The 24,493-nt window shown below is 51.7% G+C and overlaps 1 protein-coding gene across 1 annotated transcript; it reads right to left on the reverse strand.

Moving 5' to 3' along the window:
- Nucleotides 1-5,840: 5,840 nt before the first annotated feature.
- On the reverse strand, nucleotides 5,841-23,855 carry LOC147081507 (interferon-induced protein with tetratricopeptide repeats 5-like). The gene is made up of 2 exons (XM_085980791.1): nucleotides 23,717-23,855; nucleotides 5,841-13,288 (listed from the first exon to the last, which is right to left on the reverse strand). The coding sequence occupies exons 1-2, from the start codon at nucleotides 23,719-23,721 to the stop codon at nucleotides 11,839-11,841; spliced, it is 1,455 nt and encodes a 484-aa protein (XP_085836917.1). The 5' UTR covers nucleotides 23,722-23,855; the 3' UTR covers nucleotides 5,841-11,838.
- Nucleotides 23,856-24,493: the final 638 nt, after the last annotated feature.

Raw genomic sequence — 24,493 nt, forward strand, 5'->3', positions numbered from 1 at the left:
CCCGGTCATGAGCTCATGCGGATAGTACCCCGTACTCTTCGACTGGCTGGAGCGGATCCCCATGAGGACAAGAGGCAGGACTTCTGCCCACCTTTGGGGCGAACCCATTATCTCTTTCCTCATTTTTTCTTTTAAGGTGCGGTTCATCCGCTCCACAATCCCCGATGACTGTGGATTGTAGGCTACGTGCCATTTCCCCTGAATGCCCAGCAGCATCAGGGTGTTCTGCATTACTTGGCCGGTAAACTGGCTTCCCTGATCGCATTCCACGAACTGGGGCAGTCCCCATCTCGAGAACACCTCCCGCACCAAGATTCTCGCAGTCCCTAACGCTGTGGCTGTTCGGCAGGGGAAGGCTTCAACCCATTTTGAGAACACGTCCACCAGAACGAGGCAGTACTTATAGCCTCCCTGGGTGGCAGGTAAGGGTCCGATATAGTCAATTTGGATTGACTGCCATGGTCCCTCTACCCTCCTAATGTGTCCCATCAGCACCTTCCTCCTGTGAGGATCGGGGTTATTTGCCGCGCACACAAGACAGTTCGCGCAAAACTCCCGGACATCCTCCCGGAGTCCTGGCCACCATCCTGCTTGTTCCACCCGCTGCCAGGTCACCTCAGGCCCGGGGTGCCCTGTTCCTGGTCCCTCATGGGCCAGTTGAAGGAATTCCCTCCAGTGCTGCTGAGGCACCACCCACTGCTCTTCTTTAAACAGCATCCCCTCTCTTATGGACAGGGATGCTGCACCATACGGGCCTTCCATTTTCTTCCCCTCGTTAACCGCGTTAAATACCCCTCTCAGGGCAGGGTCCTGAGATTGGACTGATTTTAGGTCCGGGGCTAGCGCTACCCCTACACTCTTCTAGATCCCATCCCTGCCTTTTACAGCTGCCACTGGTCCGGACCCGTAGGGGTCCCAGAAAATGCCGGTCTGGGCACCCTCTCTCGCCAGTGCGTCAGCTCGCTAGTTCTCCTGACCGCGAGGTTCTGTGGAGGAGTGAGCCTTCACCTTGTGGATGAAGACCTCACCCTTCTCCCCCACGGCTGCCAGGATCTTCTCCAGCAGGGGCTTTACCACCAAGGGTCTCCCATCCGCGGAAGTGAATCCGCGACGGGACCAGATGGCCAGGTATTCGGTACACGAATTGCATGTAAACATGCTGTCTGAGCAAATCGTGTACGGGGTAGGGAAAACTTCGGGATGGGTAACCACATACGCCACAGCAGACAGTTCTGCCTGCTGGGCGCTCATGGTACTGGGGAGTTTAATCGCCAACGCAATGTCAGCCGTTGGGTCATACACTCCGAACCCCGTGAGCCGCTTTCCAGTGGATACTGTGCTGGAACCATCCACGTAAATCTCACGGCCGGTGGGATGTATCCCAGCCCGGAGACCAACGTCAACCTCCCATACCCCTTCAACGGAACATTGATGGGCTGTCCCAGGGTAAGCCAGGTTGGCGGCTAATCTGGGCTCGCACAGGCCTCGTACCCGCAGATCCATTTGTGAGAGGAGTAGGGTCCAGTGCGCAATGCGGGCACTGCTTACTGTCCCATCCTTAATCCTCCCATCCAAAAGCATCTTGGTGGGCGTGTGGTGTGTGAGGAGGGTGATGGGGGAGGTGCCTGTGAAGATGGCGGATCTTTTCACAGCCCAGTGTGTGGCCAAGAGGTGCCGCTCACAGACCGAGTAGCTCCTCTCCACGTCGGTGAGTACCCTGGAGGAGTAAACCACGGGTCTCAGCTTGCCATGTCGCTCCTGGAGCAACACAGCACTGAGACTGTCCCCGCTGGCCGCCACCTCCAGGAAGAACTCCCTTCCCCCATCTATCGCTCCCAGGGCCGGTGCGGTCTGCAGTTTCCTTCTCGAACGCGGCCTGGCATCCTTTATCCCACGACCACTACACTCCCTTGTGCAGGAGTTGGAGTAGTGGGGCTGCCATGGCCGCATAGTCCTCCATGAAGTCTCGGCAGTACCCGGTTAGCCCTAGAAACGACCTCACACCCTTTATGGTGACGGGGACCGGTAACTCCTGTACCGCCTCCCTCCTAGCCCTATCGATGGCCCTTTTTCCGGCGCGGATGGTCAGCCCCAGGAACTTGACTTCCTTTTGACCGATCTGCGCTTTCTTTGGGTTGACTTTGAACCCCCTTCTGGTCAGTAGTTCCAACAGTTCAGCCAGCAGTGGGCCGTGCTCCCCGACCGTGTCGGTAAACAGGAGCAGGTCGTCCACGTACTGTACTAACTGAAGGGGCTGACTGAACTCCTTCAGGCTGTCCGCCATGCATTGGTGGAAAATGCTGGGACTATTGTGGAAGCCTTGTGGCAAGCAATTCCAGGTATACTGTTGCCCTTTGAAAGTAAAGGCAAATTTATACTGGTCCTCCCTCCGCACAGGGATCGACCAGAACCCATTGGAAATATCCAGCACCGTGAGTGTAGTCGCGGATGCGGGGATACTCCCAATGAGGTCTGCCACTGTGGGGGCACATGCAGGGATGTTGCTGTTCAACACCCGCTAGTCCACCGTGGCTCTCCAGGAATTGTCCGGTTTCTTAACCGGCCAAAGCGGAGAGTTCACATGGGTGGCTATAGGCCTCAGCACCCCCTGCTGTACCAGCGCTGATATGGCCACCTCCATATCAGCCTCTGCTTCCTTTGGGAAGTTGTACTGCCTTTGGGGCCGGGCCATGGGATCCCCATCTACCCTAACCTCAAAGCTAGCAACCCTCCCACAGTCGTGTTTGTGCGTGGCGAACGCACCTAACTGAGCCTGCAGCTCGGCTCTAAATACTTCTGGGATACCCTCCATCATTTCACCGAGGTCGTAACTCCCTTTCGGCTTCATGGTACACAGGGTTCCCTTCCCATCCTTTCCCGGGATTACTACCACTCTACTTTCCTTTCCGGTGTTGGCCCCCCAAAGGCAATGGTTCCTGAGGTCCACGAGGATCCCATGGCCCACAATGAAGTCGGCCCCTAGGATCCCCTTCCCTCCCTCCGCATCCCATCTCGCCAGGGCACATGTCCACTTTGTCTGGAGTGTGCCCAGGCGGATCGAGAGCGGCCTGGAGAATGCACCCGTCTGCTCCGCCCCTGTGAACTCCGATAGGACGTATGGAACCCCGTTAGACAGAGGTGAGGTGGTGGGATTCTCCGTATGGATCATGGTGCATGAAGCTCCCGTATCCAACAGATAAGTCCCCGTTTCCTTCTCTACCTCCATCTGCACGAGCGGTCTCTTCCATCCGTCGTACTGGAGCACACATAGATAGACGGGCTGCGCAGGCTCCAGTCATTGCGGGCCACTTTGGAAAGGGGTTGGGGGAACCGCTGGACTGGTGGTGGCTGCTATCTTTCCCTTAGTGAGGACCAATGACCTCACTGAAGCCAGCAGCACGTCCAGCAGCTCTGGAGGGACAGTTGGCTCCGTCTCTCTCTCTGGGGCAGAGGTCGGGGGCGCGGCTGGGGCTGTGGGGACCTTTTCCCTTGTGTCCTTCCAGGGATTCTTACAGTCCCTGCGCCAATGCCCCTCCTTCCCGCAACCGTAGCACGTTTGGCGGCTTTGGTTGGGACGGCTCCCTTCCTGGCGCCACTCTTTACGGGGCTGGTCACCAGGCCTGACCTCACAAACCTTCCCGTTTTGCTGGGGTGGCTCACTATCCCTCCCGTTTCTAAAGGTGACGGTGAGTTGGCGGATCACCGTCGCCTCCGTGGTCAGAGGGTTTTGGGGGTCGAACCAGGCCATTGCCTGCGTTTGAACGCGGGGCAGGGAGTTATTCACCAGGCACCTGAGCCAGTGGACTAACTGGTCCCCGTCCAGGTTTGCTCGCATCGGCATTCCCGGGCACGCACCCTGGTAGACTGGCCACAGCCTGTCCGCGAACGCCTGCGGGAATTCCCTGGGGAGCTGGACTGTTTTCTCCACCCGGGTGAACGGACTCCCCTCGTTCATCCCCATGGCCTCCAGGATCTCGTCCTTCAGCCTGCCATAATTTTCCTGACCCCTCTTACACCCATCGGGTAGCGTCTGGAGGAGCTCGCTACCCAGGGAGAACAACATCATCTTGGCCTTCTCTGCCTCGTCGCAGTCGTTAACACAGGCCGCCTGCTCTATCTCCCTAAAGTGAAGAGAAGGGTCCCCCTTCATGGTGAGCTTGGGGATGTAGCTCACCATGGAGCGCAATTGTTGCGCACTGTGTGGCACCAGGAATTGGTTCTGGAGGTCCCCAGTTTCCCCGGCGTCACCGGGTGGTCCGTATCTCCATTGTGTCACGGGGTACACTGGTCCCGGTCCCTGATTCTCTCTCGGGCTACCCTGGTCTACCTTGGATTCTTCATCCTCCACCCCCTCCTGATCTCAGACCTCTGGAAAACTAGGGGCTCGGGGTGGTGGCTGTGAAATCTCTGGTTCCCTAACCCGTTTTGTTCTGGGGGCTGCCTGCGGGACTTCCCTGCTTGGGTTACCGTTGAACTCAGCCTGGCCGACCTTGGGGCTAATGAGGCATATCATCCCCTTTGCCCTGGCCAATGCCAGATTCAGGCTTTCTATTTCCTGCCTACAGGGGCCGTGGTCTGCCTCCTCAAACCCTTGAGCGCAGGCCAGCTTATAGGCTGCTTTTACTTCGCCTACCTTTCCCTCCTGTGCCTTCAGTTCCCCTGTAAGGCGGCTAATCTCCGTTTTTAATCTCCTCTCTTTCTCCCTGGATTCTCTTGCCTGATACTCTACGTGTTCTACCCTGAACCTAGCGCTCCCCTCCAGCTCAGCTATCTTGCCCTCCAGCCTTTCTACCTTCCCCCGATGGTCCCGGACCATCGCTGCCCTCTCTTGGCTTATGGCCTCCAGAGCCACTAGCACCTTCCCTTCCGCTGCAACCTTTTCCTGCAGCTCCCGGGACAAATGCTTAATTTTGGTTTCCTTACTGGCCACCGTGTGGTCCAGTACCAGAACCTGTTTTTTATAGCACATAAGCCACACCGCTTTTTCAATGCCCTTGCGGTGCTCTTTACTAGCCGTCCACTGGGCGGCTGCCTTTAGGGGACGCTCGGCTCCTAACAGGTCATATACCCATTTTTTTGCTACATTTACTTTGCCACACACGTAGGAGGATAACCTGTCCTCCATAACATCTGTCTCACCCGAGTCTTTATCCACCACACAAGGGTTCTGTAGCTAGTGTCCCATCTGGGTCATCATTCTGTAAGGGGTCGTTTTAACGAGCTTGTGGTGTGCGAGATCGGTTTTTGATTTTGTGATGAAATATTTCCATTCATCACTGCCTGTGACTGAGATCGGTTTCAGTGTCATTTCCCTTCCCCCAGACCTCATTGTATTGTGTACTGGAATGTGCTGTATTGTATACTGGAATGTGCTGGAATGTGCTGTGTGTAGGGCTCCGCCCATACCTGGCCCCGTTTGTAAGCTAGCTTCAGTCTAGCCCCAATCTCCAGAAGGACGACATCTCTCTTGCTTACGTGTTTCGTTCTAAGTTAATAAAAGCCTGGAATGTGCTGTATTGTATACTGGAATGTGCTGTGTGTAGGGCTCCGCCCATACCTGGCCCCATTTGTAAGCTAGCTTCAGTCTAGTCCCAATCTCCAGAAGGACGACATCTCTCTTGCTTACGTGTTTCGTTCTAAGTTAATAAAAGCCTTGTTTTGTTCTGCTACCTTCGAGTCTCGGAATTATTGAGGCACATCAGATTTCACACTGCTCGTGAGCGGTTCCGAAGCGCTCCCCCCTCACCGGTTCTAGACACTGAGTTTATTGCCAGACCACCTTGATGTGTTGGCCCAACTTGTGACTCGGAAGACAAATGGATCAGGTGAGACAAGGGAAGTTTTAAATCAAAGGTATCTTTATTTTTAAGGAGAATAAAACATAGAGAATGAAGAAACAATGCAGACAAAAATCATGAACACGCCTCTCAATGGGAACTCAAATTTAACACACAAGAGTTACCTTGACTATCATAATACATCAATTCTAGATCAGTGATATAATAAAACGGGGGTGGAGAAAGCGCACGGCACAACGAAGGATGAATAACACTCCCGAATTACAAAGCCCTTAATATTAAAAACCCTCCCGTCTCTAAAATATACCTCAACTAGATCAGCTAGGTGGAGTTGGGCCTCTATGCTCACCAGGGTTTTAAAAAAAACTGTCCTTGACCTTGGTGCTCCTGTATCGTCCGGGATCTCCAATCTTCCTTATGGGACCGGCTCCTGAACCTGCTCTCCTGCTCGCACTTGTAGGCCCTCCGTGCTCCTCGAACCATAATCGAACCTCTCCACTCGCTCTGCCTTTTTTCCTCGTGTCTGTGTGAAACTGTGTTTTTGTCTCTTTTCCCCCAACAGTTATAGTTTTCTTGCCCTTATCTTGGCGCCAAATCAGGGGTTTTCTTTTGTTAAAGTAATGGGCAGGCTGCTTTGACAAAAGCGGGTACTTTATTTTAATGTCTTGTAAATGAAACTAATGGGATCTGTCCTGTGTCCCTCTGAGTTTGGTACAGATAATAGGTTTTGTCTGTGCTCTGTGATTTCAGAGATGGGTTTGCGTTTTGCTAGCAATTAACACACCTTGAGGTGTAAATACTTTTGTTTTGACTTCGTTACTACTGTAACCATTTTACCATATCAATTGCAGTCAGTTCTGGAATCTTCTAATCGGTGGCGACTCAGGTTTCTTTAAGATACTGCAGTGGTATGTCCTTCTGAAATGAGTCATGTGATCTGCCAACTCCATCTTGTGTTCATAAAATGTGGCCATTTCAGGGGTTTTACAATGTAGACTGTATTTTCCTGGATTTTTGCGAATCCTACACCTCCCACCACTGCCACTCTGTCAGTGCCCTTGATTTTGCGTGTCAGCCAGACCAGGCTGCTGCTGCTCATGCCGAGGTGGTGCAGTCCGAAGCTGAGCCTTCTAGGCCCAGAGCTGCTCAAGGTCATGCTCCAATACCATCTGCAGTCTCCCCCACTGAAAGTCAGCAGCCTTCCACCAGCCATGCTGCAGCCACTGGTGTAGGACTGCATAGGAGCACTGGGGCAGGCAAAGGCAGATGGAAGACAGGCACTAAGGGACTGCACAAGGGTGAATAGTTTACTTTGGAATGCAATATTGGATGGTTTGTTTAAAAAATTTGGTTAGGGATGTTTGTTTTGTGCTGACTTTTATTGTAGCATTGTGGCCAAGAGGACACTGTAATGGTCAGTAACAGACGTAAGTAAGGTGTGGGATTGTTGCTGAATGGGTAACTTTGTTTGCATTCATTGGCACTGTAGCCGAATGAGTCAATCACGGACAGCCCGGCCAGAAAGGAGCTGTGTTGGTTGCCTTATCCCATACTACTCCTCCTCCTCGTCATGCTCCTCTTCCTCTTCCTCTTCCTCCTCCTCAGCTCTTTGCCATATACGTGGTGGTAAGGGCAGTGCCCTCAGGATCTCGAGGTTGTGGAGCATGCGGCAGAAACGATGAATTTGAGACGTTTTCTGGCGAGTTTTGCATGGCCTCTCCAGAGCTGTCCAGGCAGTGGAAGCGTTGTTTAAAGACGCCAATGGTCTGCTCTTTCAGATTGCATGTGGCAGCATGGCTTTCATTATATGTATGCTGCCCACGTGTGGTTGGGTTGTGCACCGGAGTCATGAGTCAGGCGGTAAGCAGATTGCCCTTGTTGCCCAGTAGCCACCCTCTGGTTTGTCGTGGTGGTTCAGCTGGACACTGAGGGAGTAGAATCCCTTCCAGCTGCGGTACATCTCAGAGTTGACATGCAACACCCACAAAGTGACATGCGTACATCAATTGCACTCTGCACCATGGGGAAGTCAGCAATCCTGGTGAAGCCGTGTGCTCACTCCGCCTGCTTCTCTCTGGCAAAAGAGAATGAAAGGTATTTAGCTCTCTTTGCATACAGAGCCTCAGTAATCTCTCTTATGCAACAGTGCATGGCGAATTGCGAGATGTTGGAAATATCGCCTGCTCCAGCCTGGAAGGAGCCCAATGCATAAAAGTTCATGGCTAAGCTCACGTTGACAGCAATGCTGTCCTCACATTGTTAAGTTTCCACATGCACACATCGGCCGCATTTCGCGTATGTGCTCGAGTTTGCGCATGCGCAGTTGAACATCCATGCGTTAACGTCATCAGGCGTGCGTCCTCCTTTGATAGGCTCCACCAGGCTGTGTTCACACATGCACAAATCGAATTTCTCGAGCATGCACACTTCCAATCTTACGTGGTGACGTCATCAGGTATGTGCAATGATGTCATCAGGCATGCACATATGTACCTTTATTCAGCACGATCTTTAAACCCTTCATGTTGGAGACTCCATCAAGAAAGTCCAGACAAGAGAAAACATCTTTAAACTGGGAATTGCTTTAAATGTGAGTACTTGAGCTTTGTGCACCATTTATTGTACTTATTTTCAGAATTCTTAATATTTTTTGTGAGCGATTCCTCCTGGGGATTGGGAGCAGTTTAGAGTTCAGCAAAAAAGAACCAAAAGATTGATTAAGAGGGGAAAAATAGAGTATGAGAGTAAACTTTCAAGGAACATAAAAGCAGACTGTAAAAGGTTCTACAAGTATATAAAAAGAAAAAGATTAGTGAAGACAAATGTAGGTCCCTTACAGTCACAAATGGGAGAATTTATAATGGGGAACAAGGAAATGGCAGAGCAATAAAACAAATACTTTGGTTCTGTCTTCACGGAAGAGGACACAAATAACTTCCCAGAAATGCTAGGCATCCAAGGGTCCAGTGAGGAGGAATTAAAGGAAATTAATATCAGTAAAAAAATAGTGCTGAAGAAATTAATGCGACTGAAAGCTGATAAATCCCCAGGGCCTGATAATCTGCATCCCAGAGTACTAAAAGAGGTAGCCATGGAAATAGTGGATGCATTGGTTGTCATCTTCCAAAATTCTATAGATTATGGAACAGTTCCTGTAGATTGGAGGGTGGCAAATGTAACCCCACTATTTAAAAAAGGAGAGAGAAAATGGGGAACTACAGACCGGTTAGCCTAGCATCAGTAACAGGGAAAAATGCTAGAGTCTATTATAAAGGATGTGATAACAGGACACTTAGGAAATATCAACGAGATTAGACAATGTCAACATGGATTCATGAAAGGGAAATCATGTTTGAGAAACCTACTGGAGTTTTTTGAGGATAGAATTGGTAAAATAGATAAGGGAGAACCAGTGGATGTGGTGTATTTGAATTTTCAGAAGGCCTTTGATAATGTCACACATAAGAGGTTAGTTTGCAAAATTAATGCACATGGGATTGGGGTTAATATACTGGCATGGATTGAAAATTGATTAACAGACAGGAAACAGAGTAGGAATAAATGGGTCTTTTTTGGGGTGGCAGGCAGTGAATAGTGGGGCACCGCAGGGATCAGTGCTTGGGCCCCAGCTATTCACAATATATATCAATGAGTTGGATGAGGGAACCAAATTGTAATATTTCCAAGTTTGCTGATGACACAAAACTAGGTGGAATTGTGAGTTGTGAGGTGGATGCAAAGAGGCCTCAAGGCAATTTAGACAAGTTGAGTGAGTGGGCAAATACATGGCAGATGCAGTATAACGTGGATAAATGTGAAGTTATCCACTTCAGTAGGAAAAACAGAAAGGCAGAGTATTATTTAAATAGTGATAGATTGGGAAATATTGATGTACAAAGGGACCTGGGTGTCCTTGTACACCAATCACTGAAAGCAAACATGCAGGTGCAGCAAGCAGTTAGGAAGACAAATGGTATGTTGGCCTTCATTGCAAGAGGATTTCAGTAAAGGAGCAAGGATGTCTTACTACAGTTATACAGGGCCTTGCTGAGACCACACCTGGAGTACTGTATGCAATTTTGGTCTCCTTACCTAAGAAAGGATATATTTGTCATAGAAGGAGTGCAGCGAAGCTTCACCAGGCTGATTCCTGGGATGGCAGGACTGTCATATGAGGAGTGATTGGGTCGACTAGGCCTGTATTCACTAGAGTTTAGAAAAATGAGAGGGTATCTCATTGAAACGTCTAAAATTCTGACAGGGCTAGACAGACTGGATGCAGGGAGGATGTTTCCCCTGGCTGGGGGGTCTAGAACGAGGGGGTCACAGTCTCAGGATACGGGGTAGGACATTTAGGACTGAGATGAGGAGAAATTTCTTCACTCAGAGGGTGATGAATCTGTGGAATTTCTCCCACAGAAGGCTGTGGAGGCCAAGTCACTGAATATATTTAAGAAGGAGATAGATACATTTCTAGACACAAAAGGCATCAAGGGGTATGGGGAGAGAGCGGGAATATGGTATTCAGATAGAGGATCAGACAGGATCATATTGAATGGCGAAGCAGGCTCAAAGGGCCGAATGGTCGACTCCTGCTCCTATTTTTCTATGTTTCTAGGTTAGCCTTTCTCTAATAGCATTACGTCTACAGTGAGCAGTGCAAGGGCCTTGATTCACTCCACAATCATCAGCTGTTAACTTTACTGCCAGTGTTAAAGGCTGATCTGAATGTTCCTTACAGAGCTTGTACAGTTCACCATCACGGCTTATGGACTATGAGCGACACTTTCTGTCAGCATTAGCACAGATCAACGATACTAATAAAATCATAGCTACAGTTTCTTTTTATTGGTTATTTTAACACTCAGCCTCTGATATTACAGCAAATTAACATTTCTCATTGGAAAATCTGTATCTGCAACGATAAAGCTTCATTATTTTTAACCATTTTAATCTATTTTTATATCCTTTAGCCGTAAGTCACCTGGTGGAATTGAACCGCTTCCATTGAAGCGGCTGGAAATCAGGGAGCTGCGGGCAGTTCGTTTCAGAGAGAGAGAGAAAATAATCTTTATTCAGGCATTATACTGGCCATCACGCATAGCGGGCAAATCGGTGGGGACTGTACTCACAAATATTTATGCGTTTACAAAGTAAAGGCTGCTTGGAATGAAAGTACTAACAGTCTATATTTAACAAGTTAAGTCAGATCCTGCCAAACTTTTCCATAGATCAGCGAGCATCAGTGCATCTTTCAAACACTGGGGTAGAGTTTTCGCTAATTTGCGTTAGTTTTATCCGTACAATCCGGGTGAAATTGGCCGAACCAGCGCAAAAGATCACGGAAACTCGGCCATGATTTACGTCAAGTGTAAATCGAGTTTTCCGTGATCTTTAACGCTGGTTTAAAAATCATTCCATCCAAAGTCGGCCCCGCCTCCAAAACTGGCCACGCCCCCAGATCGGAATCCCGAGGATGGCGAGTTTCCGCTGGTTGCTCCTGTTTGTGGCCGTTCGAGGAGGGTTTTCAAATTGAGCTCGTTTTCTTAGGCGCCCAGGCAGTAGTGGGCAAGATTTTAAAGTATTACATGTTAAATTTATTTAATTTATTTACAAACTGACAACAATGAAACTAATAAATGGTTCAGTATAGCTTTTTTAAGTCATTTTCAGTCATGTTACATCAGGTTTCTAACCGGTGAATTGCTGGACACTTCTATTAAAAATGCTTATTTTTTTGTGGTAAATCCACTTTCAGCTGTATTAATAAAACTGCACCAAGTTATCACTCTTAAATACAACAATGAATATTTTTAAATTGAAAGAAAAATAACTGATTAAATTTTATTACACTGATCGATTGGACTGGTTCATTGAAGATTTTTTGTTTGTGATTATGCAAATACATTCTAGCGGAAACTTCAACTGTAACCTATCTAGCGCAATTTCAAGCACAATTTGCGCCTAAGTTACCGATTACGCCCAAAGCAGAAACTCTACCCCGCTGTGTGTAGGTTCAGCTGGGAAAGTCAGCGTTGACCTAGATAGAAAGGCGCAATTCACAAAGAGCACATAGATATTCTTCATTGTCACGATCAAACTCCAAGGCCTTTTCAAAGCACTCAATAGCTTCGCACTTCTCCCCGTCCAGCTGGTGAAGTAACCCAAGAACACCAAAGGCCTTGCTGTCTCTGGGATTCCTGTCAATTTGTTTTGTTGCAATGTTTCTCAAGTTTTCGCGACACAATTCCCAACCTTTTGTGCCACGTTGGATTTTAAGTCCTTCCAGAAAATGGGTGATGGCCATTGATTCAGATCTTCTGTGACGCAGTTCAAATAGCCCAGCCTGTAAACATATTGCCTGCTTATTATCAGGACGATTATCCTCTAATTGCAGTAGATTACTGTAGATCTCCTCTGCTTTGAGATATTCTCCATTTAATGAACAGATTCCTGCAAAATCCAATTGTGCAAAAACAAATGATGGCTTCTGTTCAAATGCCTTTTCAAAATAGTACTTGCATAGTTTGATCAACTCCGCTTTCTGTTGAAAAGCAGGATTGCGAGGGTCTTTGCTGCCAGGATACTTAATCAGTTGAAATAGTTTGTTTCTGTAACACAGACCTATTTGGTGGTGTAAGAAGGTAGAGTTTGGGCAAATTTCTAATGCTTTCTTCAACAGCTCCACAGCTTTTTCCACATCTCCTTCTCTTCTCAAAAATTTTGCTGCATAACGAGTTACATATGGAAGATCAGGGGACTTGTTCAAGGCTTGTTCAACTAATTTGAGAGCTTCCTCCTTTTGCTTGAACTCTTGTAGTTTTAGAGCCAACAGCACCATGGCTACAGAGTCATCTGGATCAAGCTCCAGCACACGTCGCAACTGCTTCATTGATGGACTAGGTTCACTGCTCTCTGGGGTACAAGTATCTCCTTCCAGACGAAACAGAGCAATCGCATAACCAGCATTCCATTCAGTGTTATCAGGATCTTCCTCTAGAGCCTTCTCAAAACATTCCTTTGCCTCTTCATAATATTTCTTGGAAGATTTCAACAGTGACCAACCCTTCTCCCCGTATACTTCAGGTATCGGTGCTGTATACCAAGAGCCATTAGTAAATCGTTTACAGATCCTCTCCAGCTTGTCGAGGTAGGACTGGGCCTCTGTCACTTGTCCCATGTGATAATATACCCAGGCATAGTTTCCATAGGTGATGATGCTTCTTCTTTCAAATTCATGTTCATGATTCTCCCTCAGAATCTTTTCAGCTTCCTTTAAGTTTTGAATTGCCTCTTCACAGTTGCCTTGCAGACAGTTTACAAAAGCGAGATGGTTGTGTGGCATGGCCTGATATTTCACACCAGCCTGTATTAAATCTTGTAATCTATACTTCATGTCGTCCAAGTCAATACTGTCCTTCTGTGGGGCCCACGTGAAGTGACATTGAAGCTGGCCAAGTTTTGCTTTCAAGCAATCGTTCAGTGTGTTGCTGTAAGAGAACAAATTCATCAAAGCCCACCTTATGTGTATCTAACTTACATTTTTAGCTCATATATAATCAATGTAGAAATGCTGGCAAAGTCATAATAGCAGAACAGGTGTGCAGGTCAGTGCAAGAGGGCACAGAACACCTCCATTGCAGCCGGACTGCCTGGCATCCCTCAGTTAGGGGGAAACCCATTGGAATCCCGTAATGGTCCTGGAGGCAACAAAAAATGAACATTTGGCGCAAGAGGGCCAGCAGAAATCCACGATCACCCCTTAATACAGGAAACTTTGGTTTATCCGGAGGTTGTATGTCCGGAAACCTCGATCTACCGGCAGAAATCAGGAGCCGTTTTGTTAGGTTTTTTTTCTTCTCGTGGCTTTGTTTTCAACAGTCGGGCTCTGGAAAGTCTCCCTGAAGCTGTTGCTAAGCTACAGAGATGCTTCCAAGGTACGGGCCAACTGTTTACAAGCTGTTGCTAAGCAACAGTGTTTGTTGTCAGATACGGAGATGAAAACCTCCGTATGCTTCAACATTAACTTTGTATGTCCGGCAGTTTTGATAGATCGGTAACAGCTCGATCCCGTCGGTGCCGGATATAACAAAGTTCCCTGTAGGAACATAGGTAGGAACATAGGAACATCTTCCGCGATTCAATTAGGTCATGGCTGATCTGTATCTCAACTCCATCCACCCACCTTCGTTCTATAACTCTTAATACCCTTGCCAAACAAAAATCTAACAATCTCAGTTTTGACATTTTTATTTGGCCTAGCCTCAGCATCTTATTGGGGGAGAGAGTTCCAGATTTCCACTATCCTTGTGTGAAGAAGTGCTTTCTGACATCACCCCTGAATGGCCTAGCTCTAATTTCAAGCTGATGCCCCCTTGTTCTGGACTCCCCCACCAGAGGAAATAGTTTATCTCTGTCTACCCTATCAAATCCTTTAATCATCTTAAACACCTCAATTAAACCCCTTAATCTTCTATATCCAGGGCAATACAAGGCTAGTGTATGTAACCTGCCCTCATAATATAACCCTTTTAGCCCAGGATTCATCATTCTAATGAATCAACGCTGCACCCGCTGCAAGACCAATATATCCTTATGAGGTGCGGTGCCCAGAACTGAACACACTTCTCCAGATGTGGTTTAACCAGAGCTTTATACAACTGTAATATAATGCCTACCCTTTGTATTCCAGCCCCATTGAGATCAAGGCAAACAATCCATTAGCCTCTTTCATTATTTACTGTACCTGTCCACTAGATTTATTGATTTCTGTACATGGTCCCCTAAATCTCTTTGCTCCCCCACAGTTCCAAGCTTGTCACCATTGAGAAAATATTCTGATCTTTCTTAGCTCCAAAGCGGATGAGCTCACATTTCCTCACACTGAAGTCCATCTGCTGCAGTTTTTCCTACTCGCTTAAGCTGTCAATGTGCCTTTGGAACTGTCTAATCCTATCTGCCTTATTTACTGTGCCACCTAACTTAGGGTCATCAGCAAACCTGGATATACAACTCTCCATTCCTTCATCTAAGTCATTGATAAACACAGTGAAAAGCTGAGGCCCCAGGACAGATCTCTGAGGGCACCACTAATCACATCCTGACAATTCGAGTACAAACCCATTATCCCAACTGTCTGTCTCCCAGCTCCTAACCAATTCCTTACCCTTCAAAGCTCCAAGACCACAGGCTTTGCATAAAATTATTACCAGATCCTGGGATCCCACTTTCAGTGCTCCCATACCCTAGGACTCACCCCAGATCCCAAACCCTTCCCCCGAGTGCTCACAGACCCAGGGACAGATCCCAAACCCTTCCCCCGAGTGCTCACAGACCCAGGGACAGATTCCAAACCCTTCCCCTGAGTGCTCACAGACCCAGGGACAGATCCCAAACCCTTCCCCTGAGTGCACACAGACCCAGGGAGAGATCCCAAACCCTTCCCCTGAGTGCTCACAGACCCAGGGACAGATCCCAAACCCATCCCCCGAGTGCTCACAGACCCAGGGACAGATCCCAAACCCTTCCCCTGAGTGCTCACAGACCCAGGGACAGATCCCAAACCCTTCCCCCGAGTGCTCACAGACCCAGGGACAGATCCCAAACACTTCCCCCGAGTGCTCACAGACCCAGGGACAGATCCCAAACCCTTCCCCTGAGTGCTCACAGACCCAGGGACAGATCCCAAACACTTCCCCCGAGTGCTCACAGACCCAGGGACAGATCCCAAACCCTTCCCGAGTGCTCACAGACCCATGGACAGATCCCAAACCCTTCCCCCGAGAGCTCACAGACCCAGGGACAGATCCCAAACCCTTCCCCCCGAGTGCTCACAGACCCAGGGACAGATCCCAAACCCTTCCCCCGAGTGCTCACAGACCCAGGGACAGATCCCAAACCCTTCACCTGAGTGCTCACAGACCCAGGGACAGATCCCAAACTCTTCCCCTGAGTGCTCACAGACCCAGGGACAGATCCCAAACCCATCCCCCGAGTGCTCACAGACCCAGGGACAGATCCCAAACCCTTCCCCTGAGTGCTCACAGACCCAGGGACAGATCCCAAACCCTTCCCCTGAGTGCTCACAGACCCAGGGGCAGATCCCAAACCCTTCCCCTGAGTGTTCACAGACCCAGGGACAGATCCCAAACCCTTCCCCCGAGTGCTCACAGACCCAGGGACAGATCCCAAACCCTTCCCCCGAGTGCACACAGACCCAGGGACAGATCCCAAACCCTTCCCCTGAGTGCTCACAGACCCAGGGACAGATCCCAAACCCTTCCCCTGAGTGCTCACAGACCCAGGGACAGATCCCAAACCCATTACCCGAGTGCTCACAGACCCAGGGACAGATCCCAAACCCTTCCCCCGAGTGCTCACAGACCCAGGGACAGATCCGAAACCCTTCCCCTGAGTGCTCACAGACCCAAGGACATGTCCCAAACCCTTCCCCTGAGTGCTCACAGACCCAGGGACAGATCCCAAACCCTTCCCCCCGAGTGCTCACAGACCCAGGGACAGATCCCAAACCTTCCCCTGAGTGCTCACAGACCCAGGGACAGATCCCAAACCCATCCCCCGAGTGCTCACAGACCCAGGGACAGATCCTAAACCCTTCCCCTGAGTGCTCACAGACCCAGGGACAGATCCCAAACCCTTCCCCTGAGTGCTCACAGACCCAGGGGCAGATCCCAAACCCTTCCCCTGAGTGCTCACAGACCCAGGGACAGATCCCAAACCCTTCCCCCGAGTGCTCACAGACCCAGGGACAGATCCCAAACCCTTCCCCTGAGTGCTCACAGACCCAGGGACAGATCCCAAGCCCTTCCCCCGAGTGCTCACAGACCCAGGGACAGATTCCAAACCCTTCCCCTGAGTGCTCACAGACCCAAGGACAGATCCCAAACCCTTCCCCTGAGTGCTCACAGTCCCAGGGACAGATCCCAAACCCTTCCCCCGAGTGCTCACAGACCCAGGGACAGATCCCAAACCCTTCCCCCGAGTGCTCACAGACCCAGGGACAGATCCCAAACCCTTCCCCAGAGTGCTCACAGACCCAAGGACAGATCCCAAACCCTTCCCCTGAGTGCTCACAGACCCAGGGACAGATCCCAAACCCTTCCCCTGACTGCTCACAGACCCAGGGACAGATCCCAAACCCTTCCCCTGAGTGCTCACAGACCCAGGGACAGATCCCAAACCCTTGCCCCGAGTGCTCACAGACCCAGGGACAGATCCCAAACCCTTCCCCTGAGTGCTCACAGACCCAGGGACAAATCCCAAACCCTTCCCCCGAGTGCTCACAGACCCAGGGACAGATCCCAAACCCTTCCCCCGAGTGCTCACAGACCCAGGGACAGATCCCAAACCCTTCCCCCGAGTGCACACAGACCCAGGGACAGATCCCAAACCCTTCCCCTGAGTGCTCACAGACCCAGGGACAGATCCCAAACCCTTCCCCTGAGTGCTCACAGACCCAGGGACAGATCCCAAACCCATTACCCGAGTGCTCACAGACCCAGGGACAGATCCCAAACCCTTCCCCCGAGTGCTCACAGACCCAGGGACAGATCCCAAACCCTTCCCCTGAGTGCTCACAGACCCAAGGACAGGTCCCAAACCCTTCCCCTGAGTGCTCACAGACCCAGGGACAGATTCCAAACCCTTCCCCCCGAGTGCTCACAGACCCAGGGACAGATCCCAAACCCTTCCCCTGAGTGCTCACAGACCCAGGGACAGATCCCAAACCCATCCCCCGAGTGCTCACAGACCCAGGGACAGATCCCAAACCCTTCCCCCGAGTGCTCACAGACCCAGGGACAGATCCCAAACCCTTCCCCCGAGTGCTCACAGACCCAGGGACAGATCCCAAACCCTTCCCCCGAGTGCTCACAGACCCAGGGACAGATCCCAAACCCTTCCCCCGAGTGCTCACAGACCCAGGGACAGATCCCAAACCCTTCCCCTGAGTGCTCACAGACACAGGGACAGATCCTAAACCCTTCCCCTGAGTGCTCACAGACCCAGGGACAGATCCCAAACCCTTCCCCTGAGTGCTCACAGACCCAGGGGCAGATCCCAAACCCTTCCCCTGAGTGCTCACAGACCCAGGGACAGATCCCAAACCCTTCCCCCGAGTGCTCACAGACCCAGGGACAGATCCCAAACCCTTCCCCTGAGTGCTCACAGACCCAGGGACAGATTCCAAGCCCTTCCCCCGAGTGCTCACAGACCCAGGGACAGATCCCAAACCCTTCCCCTGAGTGCTCACAGACCCAAGGACAGATCCCAAACCCTTCCCCTGAGTGCTCACAGTCCCAGGGACAGATCCCAAACCCTTCCCCCGAGTGCTCACAGACCCAGGGACAGATCCCAAACCCTTCCCCCGAGTGCTCACAGACCCAGGGACAGATCCCAAACTCTTCCCCCGAGTGCTCACAGACCCAGGGACAGATCCCAAACCCTTCCCCTGAGTGCTCACAGACCCAGGGACAGATCCCAAACCCATTACCCGAGTGCTCACAGACCCAGGGACAGATCCCAAACCCTTCCCCCGAGTGCTCACAGACCCAGGGACAGATCCCAAACCCTTCCCCTGAGTGCTCACAGACCCAAGGACAGGTCCCAAACCCTTCCACTGAGTGCTCACAGACCCAGGGACAGATCCCAAACCCTTCCCCCCGAGTGCTCACAGACCCAGGGACAGATCCCAAACCCTTCCCCTGAGTGCTCACAGACCCAGGGACAGATCCCAAACCCATCCCCCGAGTGCTCACAGACCCAGGGACAGATCCCAAACCCTTCCCCTGAGTGCTCACAGACCCAGGGACAGATCCCAAACCCTTCCCCTGAGTGCTCACAGACCCAGGGACAGATCCCAAACCCTTCCCCCCGAGTGCTCAGACCCAGGGACAGATCCCAAACCCTTCCCCGAGTGCTCACAGACCCAGGGAAAGATCCCAAACCCTTCCCCTGAGTGCTCACAGACCCAGGGACAGATCCCAAACCCTTCCCCAGAGTGCTCACAGACCCAGGGACAGATCCCAAACCCTTCCCCTGCGTGCTCACAAACCCAGAGACAGATCCCAAACACTTCCCCTGAGTACTCACAGACCCAGGGACAGATCCCAAACCCTTCCCCTGAGTGCTCACAGACCCAGGGACAGATCCCAAACCCTTCCCCTGAGTGCTCACAGACCCAGGGACAGATCCCAAACCCTTCCCCCGAGTGCTCACAGACCCAGGGACAGATCCCAAACCCTTCCCCCCGAGTGCTCACAGACCCAGGGACAGATCCCAAACCCTTCCCCGAGTGCTCACAGACCCAGGGACAGATGCCAAACCCTTCCCCTGAGTGCTCACAGACCCAGGGACAAATCCCAAACCCTTCCCCCGAGTGCTCACAGACCCAGGGACAGATCCCAAACCCTTCCCCTGAGTGCTCACAGACCCAGGGATAGATCCCAAACCCTTCCCCAGAGTGCTCACAGACCCAGGGACAGATCCCAAACCCTTCCCCCGAGTGCTCACAGACCCAGGGACAGATCCCAAACCCTTCCCCCGAGTGCTCACAGACCCAGGGACAGATCCCAAACCCTTCCCCCGAGTGCTCACAGACCCAGGGACAGATCCCAATCCCTTCCCCCGAGTGCTCACAGACCCAGGGACAGATCCCAAACCCTTCCCCCGAGTGCTCACAGACCCGGGGACAGATCCCAAACCCTTCCCCCGAGTGCTCACAGACCCAGGGACAGATCCCAAACCCTTCCCCTGAGTGCTCACAGACCCAGGGACAGATCCCAAACCCTTCCCCCGAGTGCTCACAGACCCAGGGACAGATCCCAAACCCTTCCCCCCGAGTGCTCAGACCCAGGGACAGATCCCAAACCCTTCCCCGAGTGCTCACAGACCCAGGGACAGATCCCAAACCCTTCCCCTGAGTGCTCACAGACCCAGGGACAGATCCCAAACCCTTCCCCAGAGTGCTCACAGACCCAGGGACAGATCCCAAACCCTTCCCCTGCGTGCTCACAAACCCAGAGACAGATCCCAAACCCTTCCCCTGAGTGCTCACAGACCCAGGGACAGATCCCAAACCCTTCCCCTGAGTGCTCACAGACCCAGGGACAGATCCCAAACCCTTCCCCCGAGTGCTCACAGACCCAGGGACAGATCCCAAACCCTTCCCCCCGAGTGCTCACAGACCCAGGGACAGTTCCCAAACCCTTCCCCCGAGTGCTCACAGACCCAGGGACAGATCCCAAACCCTTCCCCCGAGTGCTCACAGACCCAGGGACAGATCCCAAACCCTTCCCCTGAGTGCTCACAGACCCAGGGACAGATCCCAAACCCATCCCCCGAGTGCTCACAGACCCAGGGACAGATCCCAAACCCTTCCCCTGAGTGCTCACAGACCCAGGGACAGATCCCAAACCCTTCCCCTGAGTGCTCACAGACCCAGGGACAGATCCCAAACCCTTCCCCCGAGTGCTCACAGACCCAGGGACAGATCCCAAACCCTTCCCCCGAGTGCTCACAGACCCAGGGACAGATCCCAAACCCTTCCCCCGAGTGCTCACAGACCCAGGGACAGATCCCAAACCCTTCCCCTGAGTGCTCACAGACCCAGGGACAGATCCCAAACCCTTCCCCTGAGTGCTCACAGACCCAGGGACAGATCCCAAACCCATCCCCCGAGTGCTCACAGACCCAGGGACAGATCCCAAACCCTTCCCCCGAGTGCTCACAGACCCAGGGACAGATCCCAAACCCTTCCCCTGAGTGCTCACAGACCCAAGGACAGATCCCAAACCCTTCCCCTGAGTGCTCACAGACCCAGGGACAGATCCCAAACCCTTCCCCCGAGTGCTCACAGACCCAGGGACAGATCCCAAACCCTTCCCCCGAGTGCTCACAGACCCAGGGACAGATCCCAAACCCTTCCCCTGAGTGCTCACAGACCCAGGGACAGATCCCAAACCCTTCCCCTGAGTGCTCACAGACCCAGGGACAGAACCCAAACCCTTCCCCGAGTGCTCAGAGACCCAGGGACAGATCCCAAACCCTTCCCCCGAGTGCTCACAGACCCAGGGACAGATCCCAAACCATTCCGCCGAATGCTCACAGACCCAGGGACAGATCCCAAACCCTTCCCCTGAGTGCTCACAGACCCAGGGACAGATCCCAAACCCTTCCCCTGAGTGCTCACAGACCCAGGGACAGATCCCAAACCCTTCCCCCGAGTGCTCACAGACCCAGGGACAGATCCCAAACCCTTCCCCTGAGTGCTCACAGACCCAGGGACAGATCCCAAACCCTTCCCCTGAGTGCTCACAGACCCAAGGACAGATCCCAAACCCTTCCCCCGAGTGCTCAGACCCAGGGACAGATCCCAAACCCATCCCCCGAGTGCTCACAGACCCAGGGACAGATCCCAAACCCTTCCCCCGAGTGCTCACAGACCCAGGGACAGATCCCAAACCCTTCCCCCGAGTGCTCACAGACCCAGGGACAGATCCCAAACCCTTCCCCCGAGTGCTCACAGACGCAGGGACAGATCCCAAACCCTTCCCCTGAGTGCTCACAGACCCAGGGACAGATCCCAAACCCTTCCCCTGAGTGCTCACAGACCCAGGGACAGATCCCAAACCCTTCCGCCGAATGCTCACATGAAATGTGACTGATTCTGTTATCATAAATCAGTGGCACACTGACAATGATACATGATTATTGTTATAAAACAGCATCCTTCGAGTAACCATTAGCAACACACTTGCAGATTGATGATTGTGTCTTTTATAAAAACGCACAGTCTATGTGTACAGTAGTAACGTCTGCAACTAATAACGCTACACTGCCACCCTCTGGAACCTAGTGCAGGCACCAGTCCCAGCTCTCACAGAGAGGGAGGGAACACAGGGAGATAGAGTGGAGAGAGAGAGAGAGAGCAATACCACCATCACCAGTCCCCTGCTTTATGAAATGTTGTATTTTCACTGTGGCAGGCTCAGGGAGGCAGGTTTAGGAAGGAGTTTGCCCTGAGGTAGCTGCCTTGCTATAAATATGCCTCTGCTATGAACAGATAGCTCCAGCTCCCTTCATTTCAGTGGGTTTGAAAGCAGTGGTTTTGATATTAACTCCTCACGCCGGGCGGGAGAATGTCGGGGGTGGAGTTAAACATTTAAATGCTGAAACGCAGCCCTAACCCAACGTGCACACGCTCGCCGCCTTTTTAATGGCGACGGATATCAGGGCATCCGAGTGTCCTGCCGTGGAGCGGTCGGACGGTCATTAACATATATAAATCAGGCTCCTATAATGCGATTGTGAACCTGATTTGTAATTAACGGGTTTTTCGAGGGTTGGGAAACTCAGCAATGAACCCAAGGCGGGATTGGGCGGCTCTTTACAGGGGAGGTTAAAGGTCAGAAGGCCCAAAGGTTCAGAGCTCACAGCTGCTTTCCCAGTTCCCTCTGGAACAGTTTAGTGAGAGTTCTTGGTAGGAGAGTTGTTTGTAGAGATTAGAGGTGTTCACACACAGAGGATCACTATGGGTGGCGCTATGGTTGCTTTGTTTCGACTTTAGACGAGGAAGAGAATGAGCATCATCGGCAGCAAGGACATGCTGTGGAGAGAGCCGCCGGTGGCCAGCAGACAAGGGAGTAACAGAGGGGTTGAGGTCACAGGAAGCGCTACCAATCTAACAGGGTCTACAGGTAGATGCTCAGCTTCCTTGACGTGTCGGAAGAGCAATGGGTCCGAAGGCTGAGATTGGCACGTCAGGTGGGCGCAGACATCTGCAGCCTCCTAGAAGACCTGCTCCCTGGTGGACCTGGCGGCCATGCATTACCAGTGGCTGTGAAGGTCACCACAGCCTCAATTTCTGTGCCTCCGGTTCCTTCCAGGGCGCTACCGGAGATATAGCGAGGGTCTTGCAGTCGGCTGCAAGTAAATGCATAAGGCAGGTGACTGATGGATTGTTTGCCAGTGCTGGGAGGTATATAAGCTTCCCCTGTGATGACAATAGCCAGAATCAGCAGGCACTCGGATTCGCATCTCTGGCTGCCTTCCCACAGGTGCAGGCTGCCATCGACTGCACACACGTGGCAATCTGAGCACCCCACAGATCAACCAGGAGTATTTGTCAACCACAAGAGATTCCATTCCATCAATGTTCATGCTGCGACAGTCCAGCATCCCCAACACGTTCAGACCTGCAACCAGCCTTAAGGGCGAGGCGACAAAGGGTATCCCCTTCAAACCTGGCTAATGACACCTCTGAGGAACCCCACTGATGAACACCAGGAGCGTTATAAAAAGAGCCATATGACAACCAGATGTGTCATTGAGCAAGCCATTGGCATGCTCAGGTTGTGCTTCAGCTGCCTAGACAGGTCTGGAGGCGTCCTTCAGTACTCACCAATGAGGGTCTGCAGGATAATCGTGGTGTGCTGCACTCTGCACGACATAGCACAGCAGTGAGGACTAGAGGTGCAGGAGGAACAAGCCGCTCAGCACTCCTCATCTGATGAGGACTCAATGACATCCAGGGACGCCTCATTAAACCTGGGCGCAGCCTTTGTCCTCCTTCCTTCCATAACCCTCCCTATACTCCTTCCAGCCCAGTGTAGTTAACTGCAAACCTCCTCCTCCATTGCCTCTGTGAACTGGCCCTTTAAATAGTCCAGGTGAAATCATGTCTTGCAGGTTGGAGACACGAAACCTGGAAGTAAATGATAATGAGGAATCCCCATTGAAATCGGATATTCCCACACGTCCCACAATATTGTGCTTTGTCGCCCACTATCGCCCCTGCCCCCTCCCCCACTCTGATCCTGTCTCCGCGTTAATATCACTGACAATGTCACTATTATTTTGTAAAATCTCGATACATCTAATAATGTGAAGTGATCACTGACCTCATGATGCTGGTCTGGATTTCACCTGTACTTCAGCTAGCCCATCAACTGAAAGACTGCAAGGTTTGTCTTCCCGGATATTTTTATACCATCTGGAATCAGCTGATTTTTGAGGAATTGCTGCCTGAAAGTGAAACTGAAAGTGAAACTGGAAAGTGAAACAGACCATGTCTGATATTTGCCATCTGGAGGTTAGCTGTATTCTGAAAAAGCCTCCATGATCAGGGGCTCGGGAGGAGAGGGAGACTGGGGAATGGGGAGAGGGAGTCTGGGGAATGGGGACTCGGGGCAAGAAGGAGACTGGGGAATGGGGGAGAGGGAGACTGAGGAATGGCAACTCGGGGCAAGAAGGAGACTGGGGAATGGGGGAGAGGGAGACTGGGGAATGGCGATTCGGGGCGAGAAAGAGACTGGGGAAGGGGGGAGAGGGAGACTGGGGAATGGCAACTCGGGGCGAGAAGGAGACTGGGGAAGGGGGGAGAGGGAGACTGGGGAATGGCAACTCGGGGCGAGAAGGAGACTGGGGAATGGGGGAGAGGGAGACTGGGGAAAGGCGATTCGGGGCGAGAAGGAGACTGGGGAATGGAGAGGGAGACTGGAGAATGGGAACTCGGGGCGAGAAGGAGACTGGGGAAGGGGGGAGAGGGAGACTGGAGAATGGCGACTTGGGGCAAGAAGGAGACTGCGGAATGGGGGCTTGGGGGGAGAGGGAGTCTGGGGAATGGGAATTCGGGGCGAGAAGGAGACTGGGGAAGGGGGGAGAGGGAGACTGGAGAA

The sequence above is a fragment of the Somniosus microcephalus genome, unplaced genomic scaffold (assembly GCF_052327205.1).
Source record: "Somniosus microcephalus isolate GS21.2 unplaced genomic scaffold, FLI_Smic_1.0 scaffold548, whole genome shotgun sequence".
Classification (NCBI taxonomy): Eukaryota; Metazoa; Chordata; class Chondrichthyes; order Squaliformes; family Somniosidae; genus Somniosus; species Somniosus microcephalus.